At 48.3% G+C, this 21,529-nt stretch overlaps 1 protein-coding gene and 1 long non-coding RNA gene across 2 annotated transcripts; one reads left to right on the top strand and one right to left on the bottom strand.

Annotated features, from left to right (window-relative positions):
* Positions 1-2,565: 2,565 nt before the first annotated feature.
* On the bottom strand, positions 2,566-21,479 carry LOC121135581. The gene is made up of 3 exons (XR_005872684.1): positions 21,329-21,479; positions 3,250-3,379; positions 2,566-2,794 (listed from the first exon to the last, which is right to left on the bottom strand). It is a non-coding gene; the product is annotated as an uncharacterized LOC121135581 (long non-coding RNA).
* Positions 4,883-17,885, top strand: Wdr87 (WD repeat domain 87). The gene is made up of 8 exons (XM_013125336.2): positions 4,883-4,957; positions 6,935-7,105; positions 7,890-10,762; positions 11,189-11,442; positions 11,761-12,691; positions 12,899-15,347; positions 15,465-15,767; positions 15,822-17,885. Exons 1-8 carry the CDS (start codon positions 4,883-4,885, stop codon positions 17,448-17,450), a joined length of 8,685 nt encoding a protein of 2,894 aa, XP_012980790.2. The 3' UTR covers positions 17,451-17,885.
* Positions 21,480-21,529: the final 50 nt, after the last annotated feature.

The raw sequence follows: 21,529 nt of genomic DNA, 5'->3' as shown, positions 1-21,529 counted from the left end.
GCTGCCTGGCAGGCTTTTTCCCCTCCATTCGTTCAATACTGACACAGTCTGAGGGTAACTAGTGTTTGTTGAGTGCCTACACCCAGGGAAATGTCCAGATTTAATCCACTCGCTGAAATAAGGGAGGATTCGACCTTTAAAAGAACAGCAAAACGGTATTGCCTTTCTCACTCCGTTGGAGGCGACTGACTAGCATTGCACAGGCCTTATAAACCTCATGCATACACTTTCTGCTTCAGCCTGTTTCCAGGGAAGGTGTTCGTTATGACCCGACGGGAAGCACACATTTCTTCTTACTGGGCCAGAACAAAGGGCTCATTCAGTTGTCCATTCATTCATTCAGCAAAAATGTCTTATACATCCAGTCCAAGTCATTGTAATCTCAAGCAGTAATACCTACCAGAAATAGCTACATACACTATTTTACTTTAATTTTTGAGACCGGATCTTACCATGTAATTAGCTGGCCTGGAACTTTCCATGTAGACTAAGCTGGCCTTGAACTCACAAAGATTGCCTGCCTTGCCTCCAGGTGTTGCACTATTATACCTGGCCAATTCTAATTTTTACATAAAATCAGGCTTGTAATCCCAGCACTCACAAGGCTGAAGGCAGGAGGGTTACTGCACAGTGAGTTCTGGGCCATCCCAGGCTACAGAGTTAGGATGGGGGGGGTGTATATATATATATATATATATCCTGAAGCCTACTTTCCCTGAGACTATAGGCAGTTAGTGGTTACTGGGGTAGAGACATTTTCTTCAGTGATATGACTAATGGTAAGTTCCTCATGCCCATGTAAATAAACCCTCAACCTTGCTCTTGTAAGTAACTCTAACTAAACCTGCTGGTTCACATAAATAGTTAAATAAAATAAATGTTACATACAACAATCAAGATGAATTTTAATAATGAGCCTTGATACATTAAAATGTTATTTGATTGTAAATATGTTTGTTGTTTCAGTTTTACCATTTAAGTTAATTAAAATATGAGACATTAAGAAAGTCATTTGTGGCATGGATTGTTGTAACAAAAGGTTGGAAACTGCCCAATGTCTGTTAACAAACCAAATTCAGTGGTAGAGGGTCTGTAATTTTAGCACTTGGGGAGTAGAGGCAGGGGGATCGGGAATTTCTTGACTACATTGCAAGGTTGAGGCTAGCCTAGGCTACATGAGACCCCCCCACAGGATCAATGTCCATTAATGGAAATCTGAGTAAATGATGGGTTATATACCCTGCATCTGACAACTGTTGCAAAATGAAGTATAGCTCTATATTAATATGAGCTAATCTCTAGATAGAGTGAGAATGTATGTATACTATATACAGCATGTACGTAGGAAAATGTGTATTATACTTGTGTATGTGCAGAACACCATTAGAAAGATACAGGCAGGACATTACTGGGTGTCCAAGTGTGAAACATTGACTTTATTTTGTTTATATGACCCTTAGAATTCCAGTATTTTTCCATGTTCGTTTTTTAAAGTTAACTAAGGATCCAGGCGGTGGTGGTGCCTGCCTTTAATCCCAGCACTCGGAAGGTAGAAGTGGGCAGATCTTTGTGAGTTCAAGGCCAGCCTGGTCTACAAAGTGAGTTCCGGAACAGCCAGGGCTACACAGAGAAACCATGTCTCGAAAACATCAACAACAAAAAAGTTAATTAAGGGAGAATAATAGCTAAATAGCTAAGTCCTAGTACCATCCTAAGAATTAACTAGGGCCTAGGAAGATGGCTCAGAGGTTAGGAGCACATACATCCTTTGAGAAGATGAGTTTCCCTCAAGTTCCTGGGGACCCGACCACCTCTTCCAGCCTCCTCCCAGAGAGAGCACCTGCTTTCATGTCCATAGGACTCCACCACCACACAAGCACACACACCGTTTTTCAAAGTAGTATTAGGAGCATTAATAAAACGCCACTGTTTTAGTTGCCACTGTTGGCTCCCTTTGTTGGGAGTACACCCATTTTAGTGCTTTGTCACTTTGTGCTGGGCCCTGTTATTCCCAGGGATCCAAGCTATCTCTTCTATTCCCTGGAAGCTAGCCCGCTGTATTAATGTGTGCTTGTCTGCCATAACGAAAGTTGAGCGCATTCTGGCCCTTTGAGTCTGCCACAGTAGCGCTCAGTAAAGCCACTGAAAGAACAAAGAACAGCCAAGGTGGCCTCTCTGGTCTTGCCATCAACTAGGCCCCTCTGATCCCAGCTGGACTTCCTACACTCCTGTCCCCAAATGTGAAACCTGCCTGGAAGGCAAGGCCTTTTAATCCATTCAGGGTCCTATCTCAAATTAGGAACACATGTCACCCGCCTTTTGGGTTGCTACTTCTTGTTATATATATACTCATAGTACATTGTACTCTTCCTTCCTAAAACTGAATCACAAAAGTCAGGCACGACAGCAAACTCCTAAGTGGTCGAGGCAGGAGGACCATTTGAATCCAAAGTACAAGACTAGCCTGAGCACACATGCTCAAATGCATATGTGTGTGCACACACACACCACCAAGGACACTATGAATATTGCCAATGGGATTTAAGTTTGAAACAAAGGCTGCAGATAAAAATTTTAATGACTACAATTTTGTCCCATTGTTAACCAGTTTTGTGGCTATTTATTGATGCCTCCTTTCGCTGCTAAGAAGTCCGTATCTCCTATCTGTTAGACTCCAGGCACTTGAAGCCAGAGTGCCCAGAGGGAGCACAGAGGCGTGCGGTATGGTGGAGTACAGTGCCCCCTGCAGATTCTCTCATGCCTCCTGCTTTTTCTTAGACACTGGAGACTTGACCTAAGAAAAAGGAAAAAAGCACTGACTTGAGTTTTGTTTTGTTTTGTTTTCCCCATAGACAGGGCTCAATAACATATGTTAGTTGCAAATACTTAGTCTGTCTCATACAGACTGAGTGCTACTAAGAAATCATTTCTGAGTTATCAAGTTGATCGTCAATACCATTGGAACCAATTCCTCCAGAACTCATTCCAGACTTGTTTTTAGGAATTAACCCTGAAATTAGGAATGGAGTTGGGAAGGGCTTAGGGGAAAGGTTTCCTCTGGGTCACCTGACAAATGAGTTCAAGACAGGAGTGACAAAAACCACAAATTTTGGTGAAGACTCACTTGCCCCACCCTAACCCCAGCAATGATTCTCCCAAAAGTTGTGACTGCTTCTTTGTACGCTGCTGAGAAGTGGGACTGGATGGGTGTATTGAAACCAACGGGCGCTAATGGTAATGACTGCTAACTTGTCACAGGTGACATCTCAGTGGTCCTGGGGATTTGAGGAGGACTCCATGGGGTACATTGCAGGTACGGGGCTGGTCCACAGGCTGTTCACTGGTGTGCAGGACGGGAAGCAGGTCACACCAGCTCCTCCTGGAAGACAGGACAGCATGCATGAACTTGAGAGTGCAGACAGAGCCAAGATGCTGAGGCTGACGCCCAATCCCAGACCCCAGTACCAGGCCTACTCTTGAGTGGGTGTGGGGGGCGAGAGCTTCCTCATGACAGGCTGGTGGGAAGAACCTCCTTATATGATATAGATTCAGAACCATGGATTGGCTCTTAGTCTTGAGTTGGGCAGTGGGGTGGGGGTAGGGGGGTCACTCGTGTTAGTCCTGGCTGGCCTGGAACTCTCTAATTTAACCTAGGACAACATAACACCCAATCATTATCCCGTTCTGCCTCAGCCTCCCAAGAACTGGAATCACAGGTAGTCTTGAACACATCTTTCTCTTTTCCATCTTCATACGAGGCTTTCACCCAGACAGACCCTCACCCTCTCTACATTTCTGTTTTCTGCTGCTTCCTCTCAGATTCAGGCTAGTTCAGGTGCAAACACAGGACCGAAGCTTAGACATGCTGGGAATTCTGCTGGGAGCTCTAACAGCTTTCTAGTCCAATGGTCCTCCTCTTTAGTGGGCAGCAGTTCAGCTGGTTAGAAGTCAAATTATCATTGGATCTTACAAAGGAGTTTACAGTGCAATAAGGGCTGGGGTTTGAACTAAGACAATTTGCCATTCCTTCTTTCCTGCTCCCCCCCCCCCCTTTTTCCTTGGGAGCCTTAGCTGTCCTTGAATTCATTGTGTAGACCAGACTGACCTCAAACTCAGAGATCTGCCTGCCTCTACCTCCAGAGTGCTGGGATTAGAGGTGTGCACCATTGCTGAAGGCTAGTACTGCTGGGCAATCTACCAAGTTCCTAAAACACTGCTTTGGGAATCATTTCTAAGATGTGGTCCTTCAGCTGCCGACACTAGGCCTTCATTGCCCTCTGCTGGCCAGACTATAAACTTAGTCATGTTTGTAGAACAACTGCAAGTAGGAAGGGAAGGGAAAGGGGAAGAAAACTAAAAGGAGACCCGGGAGGAGGGGATTGGGGACAAACAGCAGGAAAGGGGAATGGGAAGGAGGGAAGAAATAGAAGCCCAAGGCAGTCTAAAGCCACTTGTGCTCGTCCGCTGCGTCAGGCTGTACTTACAAGGGCTTTCTCAGGAGCGCTCTTTGATCTTTGCAACAGTCTTGCAAAGCACCTTAGGGATGCTGCTCCCTGGCAGAGTACCCTCCTTGCATGCATGAAGCCCTGGGTTCCAGCCTAGCGTTGCGTAAACCAGGCATGATGAAGTATGCTTATAATCCCAGCACTTGGGAGGTGAGCAGGAGGACTGGAAGGTGAAGCCGTCCTCTGCTGTATAGGAAGTTCAAAGCCAACTGAGGGCATCAAAAAAACAAAGTAAGGAAGGACTCAAAACAGGGGTCCATGGTTCTTGCCTTCTGGATCCTAGCTTCTAGAAAAGTAACCCATAAAAGAACCCCTCTTTTGGATACCCACAGGTTTGCAACAACTATTCTGAGGAGGACCAGGGGAAAAATCAAGTGATGTCTACCACCAGGCTCGTTCCCAAGTGGAATGAGTTTATACGTTCCGTGAATGAAACCATTAAAAAAAGCAAGGTAAGGCATGTGTTTTTAGGACATTAACATATTGGTTGATTTCTATCCACCTTATGGTAATTGGCACTTCAAAAAGAGCCATATATGGTCCATGAAAGCAAGAAGAAAGCAAGGCAGACCACTAAGACAGTTGTCACCTCAACAGAAGGGGGGCACCAATTTCCAAGTAAGTGTCTCTCCAGATATAATGGTAGTGGGACATAAACATTTGGGGGCATTGTCAGAAGCACCACCCTGTGGGTAAAGACATTTTCTGAAAGGGAAGAGTGTCTTAGTCATTGCTCTGTTGCTTTGAAGAGACACTATAACCAAGACAACCCTTATAAGAGGAAGCATTTAATTGGGAGCTTTCTTGGAGTTTTAGAGGGTGACTTCATCTTCACCACGGTGGAGAGCATAGCAGCAGGCAGGCAGGCAGGTAGGCAGGCAGGCAGGCAGACGGGCGGGCGGGCGGGCGGACGGACGGACGGACAGACAGACAGACAGACAGACACAGACAGGCATGATGCTGGAGACACAGCTAAGAAAGCACCTCTTCCAACCAGGACACATCTCCTAATCCTTCTCAAACTGTTCAACTGGTGACTACATATGCAAATAGATGAGCTGGCCTCAAACTCAGAGATCCGCCTGCCTCTGCCTCCCCAGTGCTGGGACCAAAGGCGTGCGCCACCAACGCCCGGCTTGTGCAGGTTTATTGGTTTTTTTTTAAGATTTATTTTTATAGTTTTGTTTTGTTATGCATTGCCTGTATGTGCCTTCAGGGCCTATGGAAAACAGAAGAGGGCACTGGATCCTCTAGAACTGAAGTTACAGGCCATCGTGAGCTACAGTGTGGGTGCTGGCAGCCAGAAGTAGGCTCTCAGCCAGAGCAACCAGTGCTCTTAACCATTGAGTCATCTTACCAGCTCCTAATTTGTATAGTTTTGACCTTTAATAATTCTGAGCCATGCTGACTTTTGCATGAGGCTCTAAGGACATATCCTTGTTTGAGTAATCTGTTAAATGTTGTGTCCTTTCTGATCCATGCACCTTTTAGGTGTGGAGATATTAAAAGCTGGGTATGACTAGTTGTATCATATGACTTGGTCATCTAGAGCCTACACAAGTGTGGTTCCATTTTGCGTTGGGGGGACTTCTTACATGCTTGTGAAGTGTGTCATGTGCTGTGCACAGGAGTCAGGAGGAGAAAGGGCGTGTGCTCTGGTATGCTTTCTGTCACTGTGATAGAACACTGACCAAGGGAAAGTTGGGAAGGGAGGGTTATTTCATTTTACAAAGCGTCAGCAAGGGAAGCCAAAGCAGGGACTCAAGGGAGGTGACTGAAGCAGAAACCCCTGGAAGAACACTGCTTACTGACCTATGCCCTTTGATTTGCTGGGTTAGTGTTTGCACACAGCCAACCTGCCCTCAGTGGGTTGAGCCCTAACGCATCAATTTGCAATGAAAACATGCCTGTACAGGCCCACGGGCAAATCTGATGGAGGCTGACAACCAAGATTCGCCATCTCAGTATAATTTGGGGAAATGCTGCAATCTTTGTTGTTTGCTGTTTTTTTTTCTTTTCAAGACCGTTTCTCTGCACAGTCCTGGCTGTCCTGGAACTCGCTCTGTAGACCAGGCTAGCCTCAAACTCACAGGGATCCGCCTGCTTCTGTCTATCTTCTGAGTGCTAGAATAAATAGAATAAAAGGCATGTGCCACAACTGTCCCTCCCATTCTCTCTCTCTCTCTCTCTCTCTCTCTCTCTCTCTCTCTCTCTCTCTCTCTCTCTCTCTCTCTCTCTCTCTCTCTCCTCTCTTTCCTCTCTCTCTCTCCTCGCTCTCTCTCTCCTCTCTCCTCTCTCTCCTCTCTCTCTCCTCTCTCCTCTCTCTCTCCTCTCTCTCCTCTCTTCTCTCTCTCCTCTCTCTCTCTCTCTCTCTCTCTCTCTCAATATGTTAGTGCCTAAACATTAGTTTATGCCACATCTCTCCCCAGAAACCCACAGGGGACGCAAAGAGTGATGTAGTTGTGCTGAGTGACCGATCCCAGGCACTGTTCAAAGAATCTCGCTATCCCCAGACGATGCCGCTCATATGCCATTACTTCATTGAAGCCCACTTTTTTGCCTCCCTCTCCTGGGTGACGACCTACTCAAGAGAAACACTGGTAAGCCTGCTTTCCCCCATTCTCCGCTCTTCCAAGGGCCACACCCTTATGGCTCTCAACTGAGGAAGAAGAGCCACCCCTTGAGTGAATAAGACCCAGGTTCAGGATTTCCCTGTTCACATTGTTCACTGGGTAGAGAATTCATGGTTTCCCTAAAGGAAGTTGAGGTTAGAGAAAGGATTCAAGGCTCCCTTCCTCTACCCTCTTTCCAACTCCTTAAAGGTAAACATTATTCTAGCCTCTCATAGCTCTTAGCAAAACAAACCGACAGGGTAACCTGATGTGACGCCACACACCTGTCATCCTAGCACTCAGTGACCTGAGATGTTCCTTTCATATTAGGAGGATCATGAGTTCAAGGCCAGCCTGGGCTACAAAGCAAGACCCTGTCAAATATAAACGAATAAATAAATAGAAGGAGGAGGAGGAGGGTCAACTTGGTCCATACAGTGAATTCTAAGTCAACCAGGGCTACGTAAGGAGGCCCTGTCAAGAAGTCAAGAAGAAGGAAAAAGAAGCAGGCAATGGTGGCGGGTGCCTTTAATCCTAGCACTGGGGAGGCAGAGGCAGGCGGATCTCTGTGAGTTCGAGGTCAGCCTGGGCTACAGAGAGAGTTCCAGGACAGCTAAGTCTACACAGAGAAAGCCTGTCTTGAAAAAACAAAAAAACCAAAAGAAAACAGAAAAGGAGAAAGAGAAAGGGGAGGGGAAGGAAGAAAAGAGGATGGCCTGGCTAGACATTTGGTTCTTTTCTTTTCTCCTCTACTGTCTTCACTGTCTTGCAGGCCGTAGTGTGGATGAAGAGCAAAGCTGACGACATGGTTGAAAGGAGAACATTCCCAATGACCGAGCGACTGCCGGTCATCCAGGCCATAGTCCACACAGGCTCCTTTCACCTCATCGTGGCCTACTGTGTCGACTTGACTCTGAGACTCTTTGGGGACCACTTTATGGCCTTTAAATCCATGTGTACCGTGCCCTGCCGCTTTGATATCAGCTGTCTCTGCTTTGATCCAGAAACAAAGATGCTGCTGTCTGGCATCATTGGGGCAGTGGTCACCTGGAGCATTGAACCAAGTGGCAAGGGCCTCGAAATGATGCAGATGTTTCCCACGCCTGGGGACGAACTGGTCCAGAATATTGTTCTGAGTGGCCCCAACGGCTGCCTCGTTGCGCTGTGTGAAACTATGCTAAGAGTCCTCGATCGACAGGACAATGGCCACCTGAGAGAGGCCCAGAGGTTCACAACCACTAACGTCGGCTCTCCCATCACCTGCTGTCTGACTAGTCTCGATGGGAGACTCATCTATGCTGGGAACAAGGCTGGGGAAGTCCACGTATGGAGCCTGGGGAGGAGCATGGCCCTCCACAGCTTCAGGGCCCATTCCTCAGTAGTGGTTGGTATACAGAACCGGTCAGAGGCCCACACCTTGTTGACAGCTGGCAAGGAAGGCGTAGTTAAGGAATGGAATCTTACTTCAGGGAACCTGCTCCGGCGACTCGAACTTGGCGAGGAGCTCCACAAACTCCAGTTTATCGACACCACTACTTTCTTCTGCCAGACAACTCATACTTTCTCCTTGCGCCGTCTGCCCTGCTTCTACAAACTCTTCAATGTCTGTGGTTCTGCTCCCCAGCAGTTGCACCGAGTCCGCTGTGAAGACAACTGTTTCCGGATCCTGTGCACGACTGAAGATGGCCTGTTGCGCTTTGTGTCTCCTGTAACAGGGGATCTTTTGATTATCACCTGGCCCTTCTCACTCCTCGATCGCTCTGTGGATTGGGCCTATGATCCCAGTAAAGAGGAGCTCATGGTGGCCACGGGCACCTCGGAGGTGCTGGTGTTCGACACCAGCCGCAGCCCTTGCCCAGTCAAGTATCTCTTGTGCACCTCGCCGGATGTTCAGGACTTCGTCCAGTGCCTGGCTTATGGGAATTTCAATCTGGGGCGGGGGCTGAAGGGACTAATATTCTCTGGGCATCAGAGTGGAATAGTAAGAGTGCTTTCGCAGCACAGCTGCGTCAGAATCGAGAAAGTCATGCACTTTGGGGCTGTCCTGGCTCTGTCAGCACTCTACGGAGGGCTTCTGAGCAGCCGAGAAAACTCTTTGCTTTGTTCCTATGGGATTGACGACTACATACAGTTGTCAGAAGTTGTGTTCGTTGGGTCCAGATTACAACTGCGGAGCCTGGCTAGTATTCTCAGCAGCTGTCACCTAAGACACCTAGTCCTCTTACCAAGGGCTGTAGGGGCCATTACAGACACCAACTGCCTACGGCTCTGGAAGTTCCATGATTTTCTGTCCTTTGGGTCAAAACAAGGCACCCGATTCATAGAGACATTGCCTCTGCACCAGTGTACAATCACCTCCTTTGATGTCTGCTTGCCTTTGAGTCTTTTTGTCACAGGTGGTTCTGACGGCTCTGTGCGCATCTGGGACTTCCATGGTCGACTTATAGCCATGCTGGACTCATCACTGCACTTTGGCCCACTCTGCTTTTTAAATGACCGGGCTGACCTGCTGGTGACTTTCAACCAGAGTATTTATCTGGTATCTTGCTTAGAGTTGCTCCCCGCGATCATGCTCTCTCGCCTCGCCCTTATGAGCATAACAGATGACATGGTAGAAGTCCCCAAACCTTTTGCACCAAGCTTTTTCTTCTCCTTTGAGACCATATTTGTGCCTAAGTATAGCTACCAAGATCAGCGGAGACAGGACCTAAGAGGCCTGGTGTGCCTTGTCAACAAGCGGGCCATTGCCTTTGACCATAAAGTACCACATGTCATAGAAGAAGAAGAAGATGGGAGCACTGTGTTACTGAGTGCTCACCGGAAGCATCATTTGGAGGGATCTGCCTTGTATGTGATGAAAAAGCAACCCCAAACTCATTATGTGGTTCCCCCTCAGTTACAGATGACTGCCTGGGATGGACTCAACCCCTATCAGATATTACGATGCTACTTTGGTCAAGGGAGGAAATGGCTTCTCGCTCCTGATTGCCACATCCCCAACTCAGTGATCCGTGCCCGTCTTTGGCCAGAGGGCAGCCCCATATTCCTACAGTGCAGCCTGCACTCGCCCCAGCGGGATCTGGAATGGGAAAAGAAGCATCCGTTCTTCTTCTGGAACAGCAAGATAAGAGCTATGAGTATAACGGGGCACGTTTCAGAGAAAGAGGATGAAAGCTTCCTAGAAAGGAGATTAACTAAGGACATCACTTACAGCGTCCTTACAGACGCAGCAAACCGCAGCTGGCTGGGGAAGAAGATGAGCGAACTAGCCATTAACAGCCTGATCGAGGCAATCCTCAACATTATGGTCCATGCCAACCCACTTAAATACCAATGCTGTATTGGTGCATTGGGACAAATCTTCGCCGCTTACCAGGTGTCCCCAGCCCTGCGCTCGGAGACAGCACACCATCTGCTAGACGACACAACAAATTCCAACCCACTTATCCGCGAACTAGCCTGGGAAGGGCTGAAGCGGCTGGGAATGATCACTCACCTCTTTGCTTTGCCTCTGGCCCAGGGATTAATGGACAAGGACCAAAGAGTGAGGAGTAAAGCCATGAGCCTAATGCCTGACACTGGGATCCATTCAAAGAGCTCTCTCTTGAACCTCATGCAGAAACGAGACCTTTTCCGGGATCTGCAGTGAGTTGCTCGCTATCACCAGCGCACGCTCTTTTCCCGGCTCCAAGTGTTCCCTTGTTTTTGCTGTCTCTTTACTGCTCCTAATGAGTCTTTCTCCTCTTCCATGCTCCCTTTTGATTCCTAGAGCGTCTCTGAGGGCCTCGGTGGCTCCGCTCTTGCTTCCCCGTGTCTTCTCCATCTCCTAACCTCCTGAAGTTCCAGCTTCCCTCTTGTTCTCCCAATCTGCAGCTCCCCCTGTACAGTGCACCCTCGCATCACAGTTGTCTTGGCTCCCAGGAACGTTTTCTCTCCTCATTTTGGCTTCTGTGTCATATGCAGTCCTTCTTTGCCCCTCTGTCAAACCCGTTTGCTCTGCAGCAGCTCTTCCCTCCCCGTCCCTGTTGGAGCCTAATTCAACACTGTCTGTTCTCTCCTTGATTTTCATAGGCAAGAGATGATCGGGGAGGAGTCCCTGGACCATCTTCTTGGGATGCGGCCCACAGACATTCAAATCCTCATCTCTCAAGTAGAGCAGCGATTAAATGAGAACCTGTCACTATCCAAAGGAGATAGAAAGCTTGACTTTTCTTTAGCCCTCCCAGGGTCTTCTGTGCTTAGTAAGCCCATTTCCTTGCTACCTATGGCAGCTCATGAAGAGGTCAAGCCCAGCAAAAGCCAAAGACCAGCCCGTAAAAGGCAAGGTATGTATGAGGCAATTGGGCCCCATGTTTGGGTCCCTAAGCGCAAAGCTAGTTAGGACTAGAGAGGGTCTTAACATACGAAGTAGAAAGGTTGAGCCAGAAGAAAGAATTCTCCTAGGAAAGATCTACACAAATTCTGGAGGACCTCAAATCCTTGCCCCACCTCAGATAAGGAAGGAGGCACAATCTAGGGGATACACCTTTTTTAAAATTTACTTTATTTTATTGAGACAGACCCCAGCCTTCCTGTGGTCTTCAGTGAGGGTTTCATTCACCTGCCACAATTTTCTCACTTCCATATCTTGATTTTTCCTGCAGCCCGGAAACTGTTGCGAGGTCTCAGAAAAGCAAAAGAGGCTGCTAGACAGCGGAGACAAGAGGAGACAAGCTATCAGGTTGAAGCCGAAGCGACCGAGGATGTCCCAACCCATTCCAGGACTTCAGTCGGGAGCCTATTAAAGAGCCCCAGAGACATTGAAATTTCAGAGAAAGACATCTTAAAGGAACACATTGCTGTGGCCATGAAATTGAGAAAAAAGTCGAAAATCACAGACAGGAGAGACAAGAAAGCTCCAAAACAAGGCAAGCCCAAGAAAAAGAAAAAAGAAGAAATTGAAGATGTAGTTATAGGTGAGGAAATCTTGCCTCCCGTAGTAGATGTAGTGGAACCTCCCCCACGGAGGAGAAGGCCAAGATTCTCAGGGAGGGGTGTCGGGGGGACGCCCGGTAGGGTTCTCACTGCAGATACCCACTGGCGGGACGATCTCTGTCAACTGGTGAACATGAGGGTAGCTGCTTCCCAAACTCAGATGGTGGATGACCTAGGTCTTGAGCTACTGGCTACTGCTAAGGAGGTACTGACGGATAAGCACCCAAGCTGGGAACTCTTTATGGAGATCTGCCCGCTGGTGGAGAAAGAAGGGAGTGATGTGGCTGAGAGCATTGAGTGGCAAGAGGAAAAATCAGTTCTTGTTCCTGAAGAAGCAGTTGGAGAGGAGACAGTCACCACAGCCGAGGAAGAAATGCCAGAGGCAGTAGAAGAAGAAACGCTGGAAAGAGAACTGGAAACGAAGGAGGAGGAGGAAATGATTCCCCAAAAGGGCAAAAAGAAAGAAATCGCTTTCTTAGAACCAGGGGAGGTAGTCAAAGGAAGGGGAAAGCCCAGGAAGGAGGGGAAGAAAGCTAAGAAGATGGCAAAACAGGAGAAAATGAAAGAAGGCATCAAAGAGAGGGCAGTCTCCACGGAGGAGTTGGCTGTGACTCCAGAAGTAGAGGAAATGGCAGAAGAAGAAGGAGGAGGAGAAGGAGGAGGAGGAGAAGGAGAAGAAGAAGAAGGAGAAGAAGAAGAAGAAGAAGGAGAAGAAGAAGAAGAAGAAGGAGAAGAAGAAGAAGAAGAAGAAGGAGAAGGAGAAGAACAAGAAGGAGAAGAAGAAGAAGGAGGAGAAGGAGAAGAAAGGGGAGAAGGAGAAAGAGAAGAAGAAAGAGAAAGAGAAGAAAGAGAAAGAGAAGAAGAAAGAGAAGGAGAAGCAATTGAAGCAGAAATAAAACCGGGGTGGGAAGAGAGGAGACTGCGTTGGGAAGAGTGGAAGAAGGCGTGGGACGAGTGGCATAGAGCCCAGGGTCGAAGGGCAATATCTTGGGAAGAATGGAAGAAAGAATGTGACCGGAAGCATTTTGAACAGCTGGAACAACTCCAGGCTGAAGGAGAGGCAGCACCAAGTGAGGAAATAGGTGAAGCGGAGGAGAAGATGCTGAGATGGGACGAATGGAAGCAGGTCTGGGAAAACGTCATAGCGAAGACCAAGACGGAGACGGAATTGGATATGGGGGAGATATTATCTGAAGAATCGGAGGAGTCTGAGGAGGAGATTGCAGAAGAGGCTCTCACGGGAGAGCAGAGACAGCTCCGACAGGCGCGGAGAGAGGCCAGGACACAGTGGAAACAAGCCCGAGCCGAAAGACAACGAGCCAGGGAGCACAGGCTGCTAGCGAGAGAAGAGGAGAAGCTAGCCCAGGATGAGAAAAGACTGGCCAAGGAAGAGAGGAGACTAGTCCAAGAGTATGTGAGAAGGGCCGCGGCAGATGGGAAGCCGGGCCACGTAGAGATGACCCTTGGCGAGAAAGAAGAGCGTCTGGCCCAGGAAGAGGAATTTCTAAGTCAGCAAGCAGAGCGGCTGGCCCAGAAGAAAAGAAAACTGGCCAGAAAGTTGGAGAAACTGGCTCGTGAAGAAGAAAAAACGGCAAAGAAAGCAGCCAAAGTGGCTGAGATAAATGCAGTGTTGGCCCAGAAAATGGAAACCCTGACCCAAAAGGAGCTGAGTCTGGACTTGCAAGAAAAGGAGCTGAAAGAGGAAGCCAGGAGCCTGGAATGGGACGCCAGGGAGCTGGCTTGGAAAGAGGACGAGCTCAACGAGGAAGACGAGAAACTGGCCGAGAAGAGGGAGAAGCTGGCCAAGGAGGAGAAGATGCTCAGCTGGCAAGAGGAGAATGTGTCCCTGGAAGAGAAAATACTGGCCGAGGATGAGGCCATGCTGATGGAGGAAGAGAGAAAGCTGTCCCAGAAGGAAGACAGGACTCCCGAGGAGGACACGGTGCTGCTGGACAGGAGGGAGAAACTGAGGGAGAAGAGAGAGAAGCTGGCCCAGGAGACGGAGAGACTGACCCAGAAAAGGAAAGAGCTGGAAGGAAAGAAGGTCAGACTGGCCCAGGAAGAAGAAACCGTGGCCCAGGAGAAGTACATGCTGTCTCTGGAAAAGCAGAGACTGGCGGAAAGGGAAGCCACTCTCCATGACTCCGAAGACAAAGTCCTCAAGGCGAAGGAGCAGCTACGGGATGTGAAACCCAAGCTGGAGCTGTACAGGGAGAAGCTGTTTCACTTAACGGGCAAGCTGAAGGAGGAGAAGCAGGTCCTCCTGTCAAAGAGGGAGAAGCTGGCCGACGCAGAGGGGAACCTGGAGGAGGCGGGTGTGATTCTGGCAGAAAAGCAAGGGAAGCTGGCCCAGGAGAAAATTAAGTTAGCTGATGAGATTAAGGTCCTAATCCTGCAAAGCAATCTTTTCAGAGAGGAGACTGAGATTGCTGAAGAAGGGGTGGCGCTGGCTGAGGAGATGAAGAAGGTGGCTGAGGAGAAGGTGAGGCTAGCAGAGGAGTCAGAGCTGCTCTCCAGGAGAGGGACTGAAGAGGACATCCTGAAGCGAAGGATGACGGAGCACGAGATAGACCTAATGAAGAAGCGACTGTCACTGGAGGAGAAGATTCTGGCCTATGAGGACAGACTGTTGGCTATTGAGGAGAAGAACGCCGCCAAAGGGGAGCTGGAGCTTAGCAGAGGGCAGCGGATACAGGTCCACGAAGAAAGGAAGTTAGCCAAAGCGACCAGGAGAATGGGTAAAGAGATGAGTGTCTCCGGGGATCTAGCACAAACAAGAAAATCCTTGAAGGTGCTTCAAAGGCTAGTCAGCAAAGCAAGGAAGGCGACCCAGAAAGAGGCAAAGATGACGAAGATAAAGCGGACGCTGGCTGTGAAGGAGGCCAGGCTAAGTAAGGAAGAGGACAGACTCGACGCGAAGGAGCTGGATGCGTACGAAGAAGAACCGGAAGTCATCAGGGATGAGAAGAAACTCGCTGAGATGCAGAGACATCTGGCCAAGGAAATGAGAGAACTGAAAAGCCAAGAGCAGAGAGTGGCTGAGGAAGAGCACTCGCTTGTCCTGGATATGGTAGAGCTCCCAGAGGAGGGCGAAGACCTTCAGGGAGAAGAGGGAGTCTTTAGAGGCTCGAGGAGGAGGAGACAGACACCGTCAGGGCCCCTTCCTGGAACGGAAAAGTTTTACGATCTGTTAGAACAGGTGGAGTGTAAGGAGAGCTTTACCAAGGAGATGGAAACCCTGATAGATGAAGTAGAGGTAGATAAAGAGAGTCTGTCTGAGGAAGAAAGAGGAGAGGAGGAGGAGCTGAGGGGAGAGGAAGAGGAGGAGGAGCTGAGGGGAGAGGAAGAGGAGGAGGAAGAGGAGAGGGAGAAGAAAGACGAGGAGATAGCAGAGGAGGAGGAAGAGGAGGAGGAACAGGAGGAGGAGGAGGGAGAAGAGGGGGAGGAGGGAGAGGAGTGGGAGGAGAAAGTGGAGGAGATAGAGGAGGAGAAAGAGGAGGAGGAAATGGAGGAGGAAATGGAGAGAGAAGAGGAGGAGGAACAGGAGGTAAAGGAGAAAGAGGAGGAGGAGGAGGAGAAGGGGGAGGAGGAAGAGGAAGAGATGGGAAGGGTGTATGAGGAGGAGGAGGAGGAGAAGGAGGAGGAAGAGGAGGAAGTAGAGGACGAGGAGGAAGAGGTGGAGATGGAAGAAAGCACGATCGAGGAGGAGAAGAAAATTGTGAGTGCAGAGGAAGAGGAGAAACGCCTATCGGGAGAAGCGAAGAAGAAAGAGGTGCTGTTAAAAAGAGAAATGCTTAAGGCACAGGAAATGATGAGGAGGGTCATCCTGTCAAAAAGGGAAATGCTCCATCCCATTGGACAAGGACTCACTGAGCTCAGAGGGACTGCTGTAAAGCTGGAGGGACTGAAAAGCCCTCCTGGAAAACGGACTCCAGTAGCTGAGGAGGTGGAAAGGAAGAAGCCATTGCCGCAAGAAGTGACGAAAGCAGAAGAAAAGGCTTCAGCCTTTGAGACATCCAGGATAACCCTAAGGACAAAACTGATGGATAAAGAGAGGGAATTGTTGGAGAAATACCAACCAGAGCTCCCACCCCTTTTGGATGCCACCTCAGAGTATGAACCGACACCCAGCATCAAACCATTCACATCTCAGTTGCTTACAAGAGCCGTGAAAGCTCGCAAACTCCAACCCCAAGCACCACAAGCCAAATGGGTTTTGCAGCGGCATCCTCCTCTGGCAGGACAAGCAAAGGCACAGGCGCCTCTGCCTGAGATCTCGACAGAGGAACGCTATCCCGTGGGAGGAATGTCAGACTTCGAATGGCTGCATAGTGTCTTAGGACAGATGCAAGCAGGAGAAGAACTTAGTAGAGACAGTTTCCACAGACTGTGTCAGCTCCTCAAAGACCTCACCTCGACGGGAGATCTGGAGTGGCTGCATGTGGCAATACTTGAGGTCATCGTGAACCGTCACAAGCAGACTGTGGACTCTCAGGGCACAGTAACTTCAAAACCTGGCAGGGAATCTATGAGCCCCAAACACCACAAAGTGATTCCTCCTATAAAGGGAAAGGAAAAGGAAAGCTGGCAAAAACCGGCTATCCCCATACCAGGGTCCCCACTAGCTACCAAGAGGGTTACAGACCCAAAGGCTATGCAATGGCATCTTCTAGGAGAGCCATACAGAAGTGCACGGGTGCAGCAGTTACTTAATGTTCTTGAAGACATGGAGATGCGGTCTTCGGATCCTACCACAAGAGACATTTTGACCAGTGCCCCTCCTTCCGTAAACAAACAAACCTTGGCACTATTGTTTCAAAAGGACTTTGGGGATCTTAAAGGTAAGAGCAGATATCCCAAACTGCCTAAGTTGGAGAAAAAGCCTATCTTAAAAAAAGAAGCACTACCTCCCTGGGAGACGTTTGTGGCGCTCTACCATATTTTGCGGGTTCTACAGCAGCGGTATGCCAAAGACATGGCTACTTGGATGGAAAAGTTTGACCAGCTCATGGACCTTTACCAGCTTCAGTCCCCCCGAATCCAGAGGCTGCTGCAGGACCTGCTACTGGCAAAAGAGCCTCAGTCCCAAGAGTTCGTCTCCAAAGAAACTCTGAAGGCCGTGGAGCTAGTGCCCGGGCAGCGGCTGTTATACTGCTTGGTTTGTGGTAGCTCCCATTCCCCACAAATGCCTCTTGAGTTTCAGGAAGTGATTTCACTTCCCGAGCAGAATAATGTGCACACCATTCGACCTAGAGGCATTGCCAAGTATGGGATCCTTGAACTTGCCTGGAAGAGTCTGCCCCAAGCTGATATTCACCTCATCAAGAAAGCACCCCATGCCATCGTTCACGCCCCCTGACTTGAGACTGACTACCCATGCCATCGTTCACGCTCCCTGACTTGGGATTGACTACTCATGTTATCGTTCATGATCCCTAACTTGGGATTGACCTGACTAGGGACTGACTACTCATGTTATTGTTCATGCTCCCTGACTAGGGACTGACTTCCCATGCCATCGTTCACGCCCCCTGACTAGGGACTGACTACTCATGTTATTGTTCACGCTCCCTGACTTGAGACTGACTTCCCATGCCATCGTTCACGCCCCCTGACTTGGGACTAGCTAAATGTCAAGAGTTTTAATTCTCAAATGGAGAAATGCAGAAACTAGACCTTTATCTCCAGGGCCCACACAGAAGTAGAACAAGGTCAAAGTTGTTGTTGTTTTTCTCTACCCAGCTCTAGAAGCCAGTTTCTGTATATGGAATAAAGAGAAAATTCTCATTTGTAACCAACTTTGATGTGTCCCTTTAACCCAAATGTTGTTTCAGTGTCACCTCTGAGAGCGGGAAATCTTTCCCAAAGCCAGTGCAGAGGTGAGGAAGCCAAAGAGACTTCCACTGTCCTCTCCCTTCCTCGCCTCCCATGGTTTATGGTAAATAACAGAGGAAAGCAAATTAGCGGTACAGAAATGAAAAGATACGGTGTTACTATGACAACTATTGATAGTTGTGGGGAAAGGTGGAATTTAAAATTAGAAGAGTGAGGGCCAGGCATGGGGGTGACCACTTTTAATCCTAGCACTTGGGAGTCTCAACCCAGCTTGGTCTACATAGGGAGTTGCCAGGACAGTCAGGGCTACATAGAGAAACGTAACCTCAAAAACAAAACTAACAAAGAATAATTAGAAGACTGAACATTTTTCCACTTAGTATTTGGGGGCATGGAGTTCTGCTTGCTAATGACGAGATGAAAATAACAGATGTCTTAGAGTTTTGTTTTGTTGTTGTTTCTGAGACAGGATCTCACTATGTAGCTGGGTCATTAGGCTTGACAACAAGCATTTTTACATGCCAAGCTCCCCGAATATATATATACTTTTTTAAATATTTATTTTGTATACAGTGTTCTGTCTGCATGTATGCCTGCAGGCCAGAAGAGGGCACCAATCTCCTTACAGATGGTTGTGAGCCATCATGTGGTTGCTGGGATTGAACTCAGGACCTCTGGAAGAGCAACCAATGCTCTTAACCACTGAGCCATCTCTCCAGTTCTAATACATATTATTTAAACCCCATCATTAAAATGAAAATACCCTAAGTCGTACTAGGTTAACCCAGTTCTGATGAATGGGAGGATCCCATCTATCCCATGGCTCCAGCAGCAGGAACGGTGAGAGACTCTGTGCACTCAGGAGTTATCTGTCCGTACTTCTCCAACTCTGCATTTTAGTCCTCTGCTTCTAACACCTTTGACCTCCATGAAGTCTATAAACACATCTTGATCTCCTCCTCATCAATCTAGTACACAAATGAATTTCCCTCTATCTGGGCATGTGTTTCAAGGAGGAGTGACATTAAGTCCTTTGTCATCTGAAGAAGAAGAAGGAGAAGAAGGAGAAGAAGAAGAAGAAGAAGGAGAAGGAGAAGGAGAAGGAGAAGGAGAAGGAGAAGGAGAAGGAGAAGGAGAAGGAGAAGAAGAAGAAGAAGAAGAAGAAGAAGAAGAAGAAGAAGAAGAAGAAGAAGAAGAAGAAGAAGAAGAAGAAGAAGAAACTCAACTGAGAAAATGCCTCTATTGGACTGGCCTGTGGGCAAATCTGTTGAGCCTTTTCTTGATTAATGATTGATTGTGGGAGGTGCCACCTCTGGGAGTTGGTCTTGGGATTTTTATGGAAGCAGGTTGAGCAAGCCAGGAAGCAGCACTATTCTCTGACCTCGGCTTCAGTCCCTGCCTTCAGGTTCCTGGCCTGCCTTCCCTTCACGATGGCCTGCAAACTCTACAAGGAAACCCTTTTGTCAACATCAACCATCAATACCGAAAGTTCCCCCACAGACTCGCCTACAGGCTAATTTGATGGAAGCATTTTCTCAGTTGAGGTTCCCTCTTCCCAGATGGCTCCAGCTTGTGTCAAGTTGACAAAAGCCTAAGCAGCCTAGGAAAGAATGCAACCCGCAGGCCTGCAATCCAGCAGGCATATCTGGACTGAAAGTAAATGTGACAATAATGGGTAGAAAGGATTTAGAAGACTGGATGAGAGGACCAAGGCATGCGAATGGACAAGACAAGGATTGAAGACTGGCAGTTCAGACAGGACTGAAGGAAGCAGGACACAATCGAGAAGGAACAAATCATCAGACAGGACTGAAGGAAGCAGGACACAATCGACAAGGAACAAATCATGGGTCTCAAAAAACCAAACCAAACCAAGAAGCCAGACATGGCGGCACACATCTTCAGTCTCAGCACCTGGGAGGCAGAGGCAGAGCTCTGTGAGTTTGACTCCTTCTTGGTATACATAACCAGTTCCAGGACTACATAGAGACACTGTCAGGGGAAAAAAAACCCAACAAAACAACAAACAAAAACTAAGATGATGTCATGAAGACTAAGTCAAGAAAGTATATAAAGGAACAAGGGGAGCGGTCCTTTGTGTCAATAATGACTCCCAGCAGGATGAGCAAACTAACAACTCAATCATTAAATTTAGCATGGTGAGGCCAGACATGTCTGGTGCTGAACGCCTCTAATCCCAGAGGTCAGGAGGCAGAGGCAGGCAGATCTCTATGAGTTCAAGGCCAGCCTGGTCTACAGAGTGAGTTCCAGGATAGCCAGGGCCACATAGGGAGACCCTGTCTCAAAAACAACAATGATAACAATAATAAGATTATTATTATTAAGCAATGTGATTACAGGTATTCATTTTTCCTTAGTTTTAAAAACGTATTCTGGTAATTAGTATTCTTGTACAGTAATAGGCTCTTTGAGGCAGAGATAAACTGAGATCCAGACAAGAGAAATTTGAGGCAGAATATAACTATCTCTAGTTCTCCTAGAAATTATAGTTGACAATATGGAAGAGGAATTTAAAAACAGTTTGTAGCTGCCATAGGGAGAACTGCTCAGTCTAGCACCAGAGAGGTCCATATAGTCCTCAACTCAAGGTAAAATAGGAATTTTATTTTTAAGACAGAGTCTCACTATGTAGTGCTGGCTGGCCTAGAACTATCATGTAGACCAGGCTGGCCTCAAAAAACAAGGATCCACCTGCCTCTGCCTCCTGAGTGCTGGCATTAAAAGCGTATGCCACCTTGCTCAGGATTTCGGGAACTTTAATACCAAGGAATACTGCCTAAGGTTAAACCGGTAATGGAGGCAACCCCAGAACTTGGGAGGAATGGTCCCTGAAAGAGATTCCTCAACATAGTGCAATCTAGTCTTGCAGCCACCATCACTAAAGGGACCGACAAACATGGGAATGCATGAAGTCATCCTCGAGGTCAGCATACCTACCTAGTTTCATGGTTTCAGGGATCCCAGGCCAGAGACTGAAGGGCAGCCTTGGGGCAGCATGGAGGGAGAGAGGAGGCTCCATGAGCTCAGAGTCAGCTGCGGTGATCGTTCTGCCTCCCACCAGCCTGGGATTGCACATCCGAGTCTCTCCCCTGAGCACCCTTTCTGTCCTAACCCACCCTTGTGCTACACGCATGCGTGATAGATGGGACTCGCAAATCCTCCGCCTATCCGTCACGTGGGTACAACCCTATCTTGTGGTGTATCTGCCCAAGCTGGCGAGAATGAGGTTTTTGCCGAACATGAGACGAAGGATGGATTGATCTGGGCTAGCCTCCCACCCATCACCACTCCAACCCAATCCGAGAACGCTAGTTTGTTCCAGCCCCGTATCCCCAGGCCAGAGCGTCAAGAGGCAAAACAGGCAGGCTGCCTCTCATTTACCTTACAGAGGCCTCACACCTATCCATTGGGCTTCTGAAGTGGGGAGAAACGTGGGTACCGTCCTGATCTCTATAAAAGGTCTGCCTGTAGATCCTCTGCGCTTGATTCCAGCGCTAACGCTACAAAGGGTGGCATAGAAACCCCTGATAATCACAGAGAACCCCTCCCTTACACGTGGGCGGCTGATGCCCCGCCTCTGTC

This window comes from Mesocricetus auratus, unplaced genomic scaffold (assembly GCF_017639785.1).
Source record: "Mesocricetus auratus isolate SY011 unplaced genomic scaffold, BCM_Maur_2.0 Super-Scaffold_100038, whole genome shotgun sequence".
NCBI classification, from domain to species: domain Eukaryota; kingdom Metazoa; phylum Chordata; class Mammalia; order Rodentia; family Cricetidae; genus Mesocricetus; species Mesocricetus auratus.
Note: the sequence above shows the minus strand (reverse complement) of the source record. Positions and strands in the feature narration are given on the sequence as shown.

What these genes read in the sequence shown, in the direction of transcription:
- Wdr87 (XM_013125336.2), top strand. Translation starts at nt 4,883, where the DNA reads ATGTCTACCACCAGGCTCGTTCCCAAGTGGAATGAGTTTATACGTTCC. An exon ending in AGGGCAGTCTCCACGGAGGA is followed by an intron (nt 12,692 to 12,898) that starts GTTGGCTGTGAC and finishes AGGAGAAGAAAG; the next exon opens with GGGAGAAGGAGAAAGAGAAG. An exon ending in TAGAGGACGAGGAGGAAGAG is followed by an intron (nt 15,768 to 15,821) that starts GTGGAGATGGAA and finishes GTGAGTGCAGAG; the next exon opens with GAAGAGGAGAAACGCCTATC.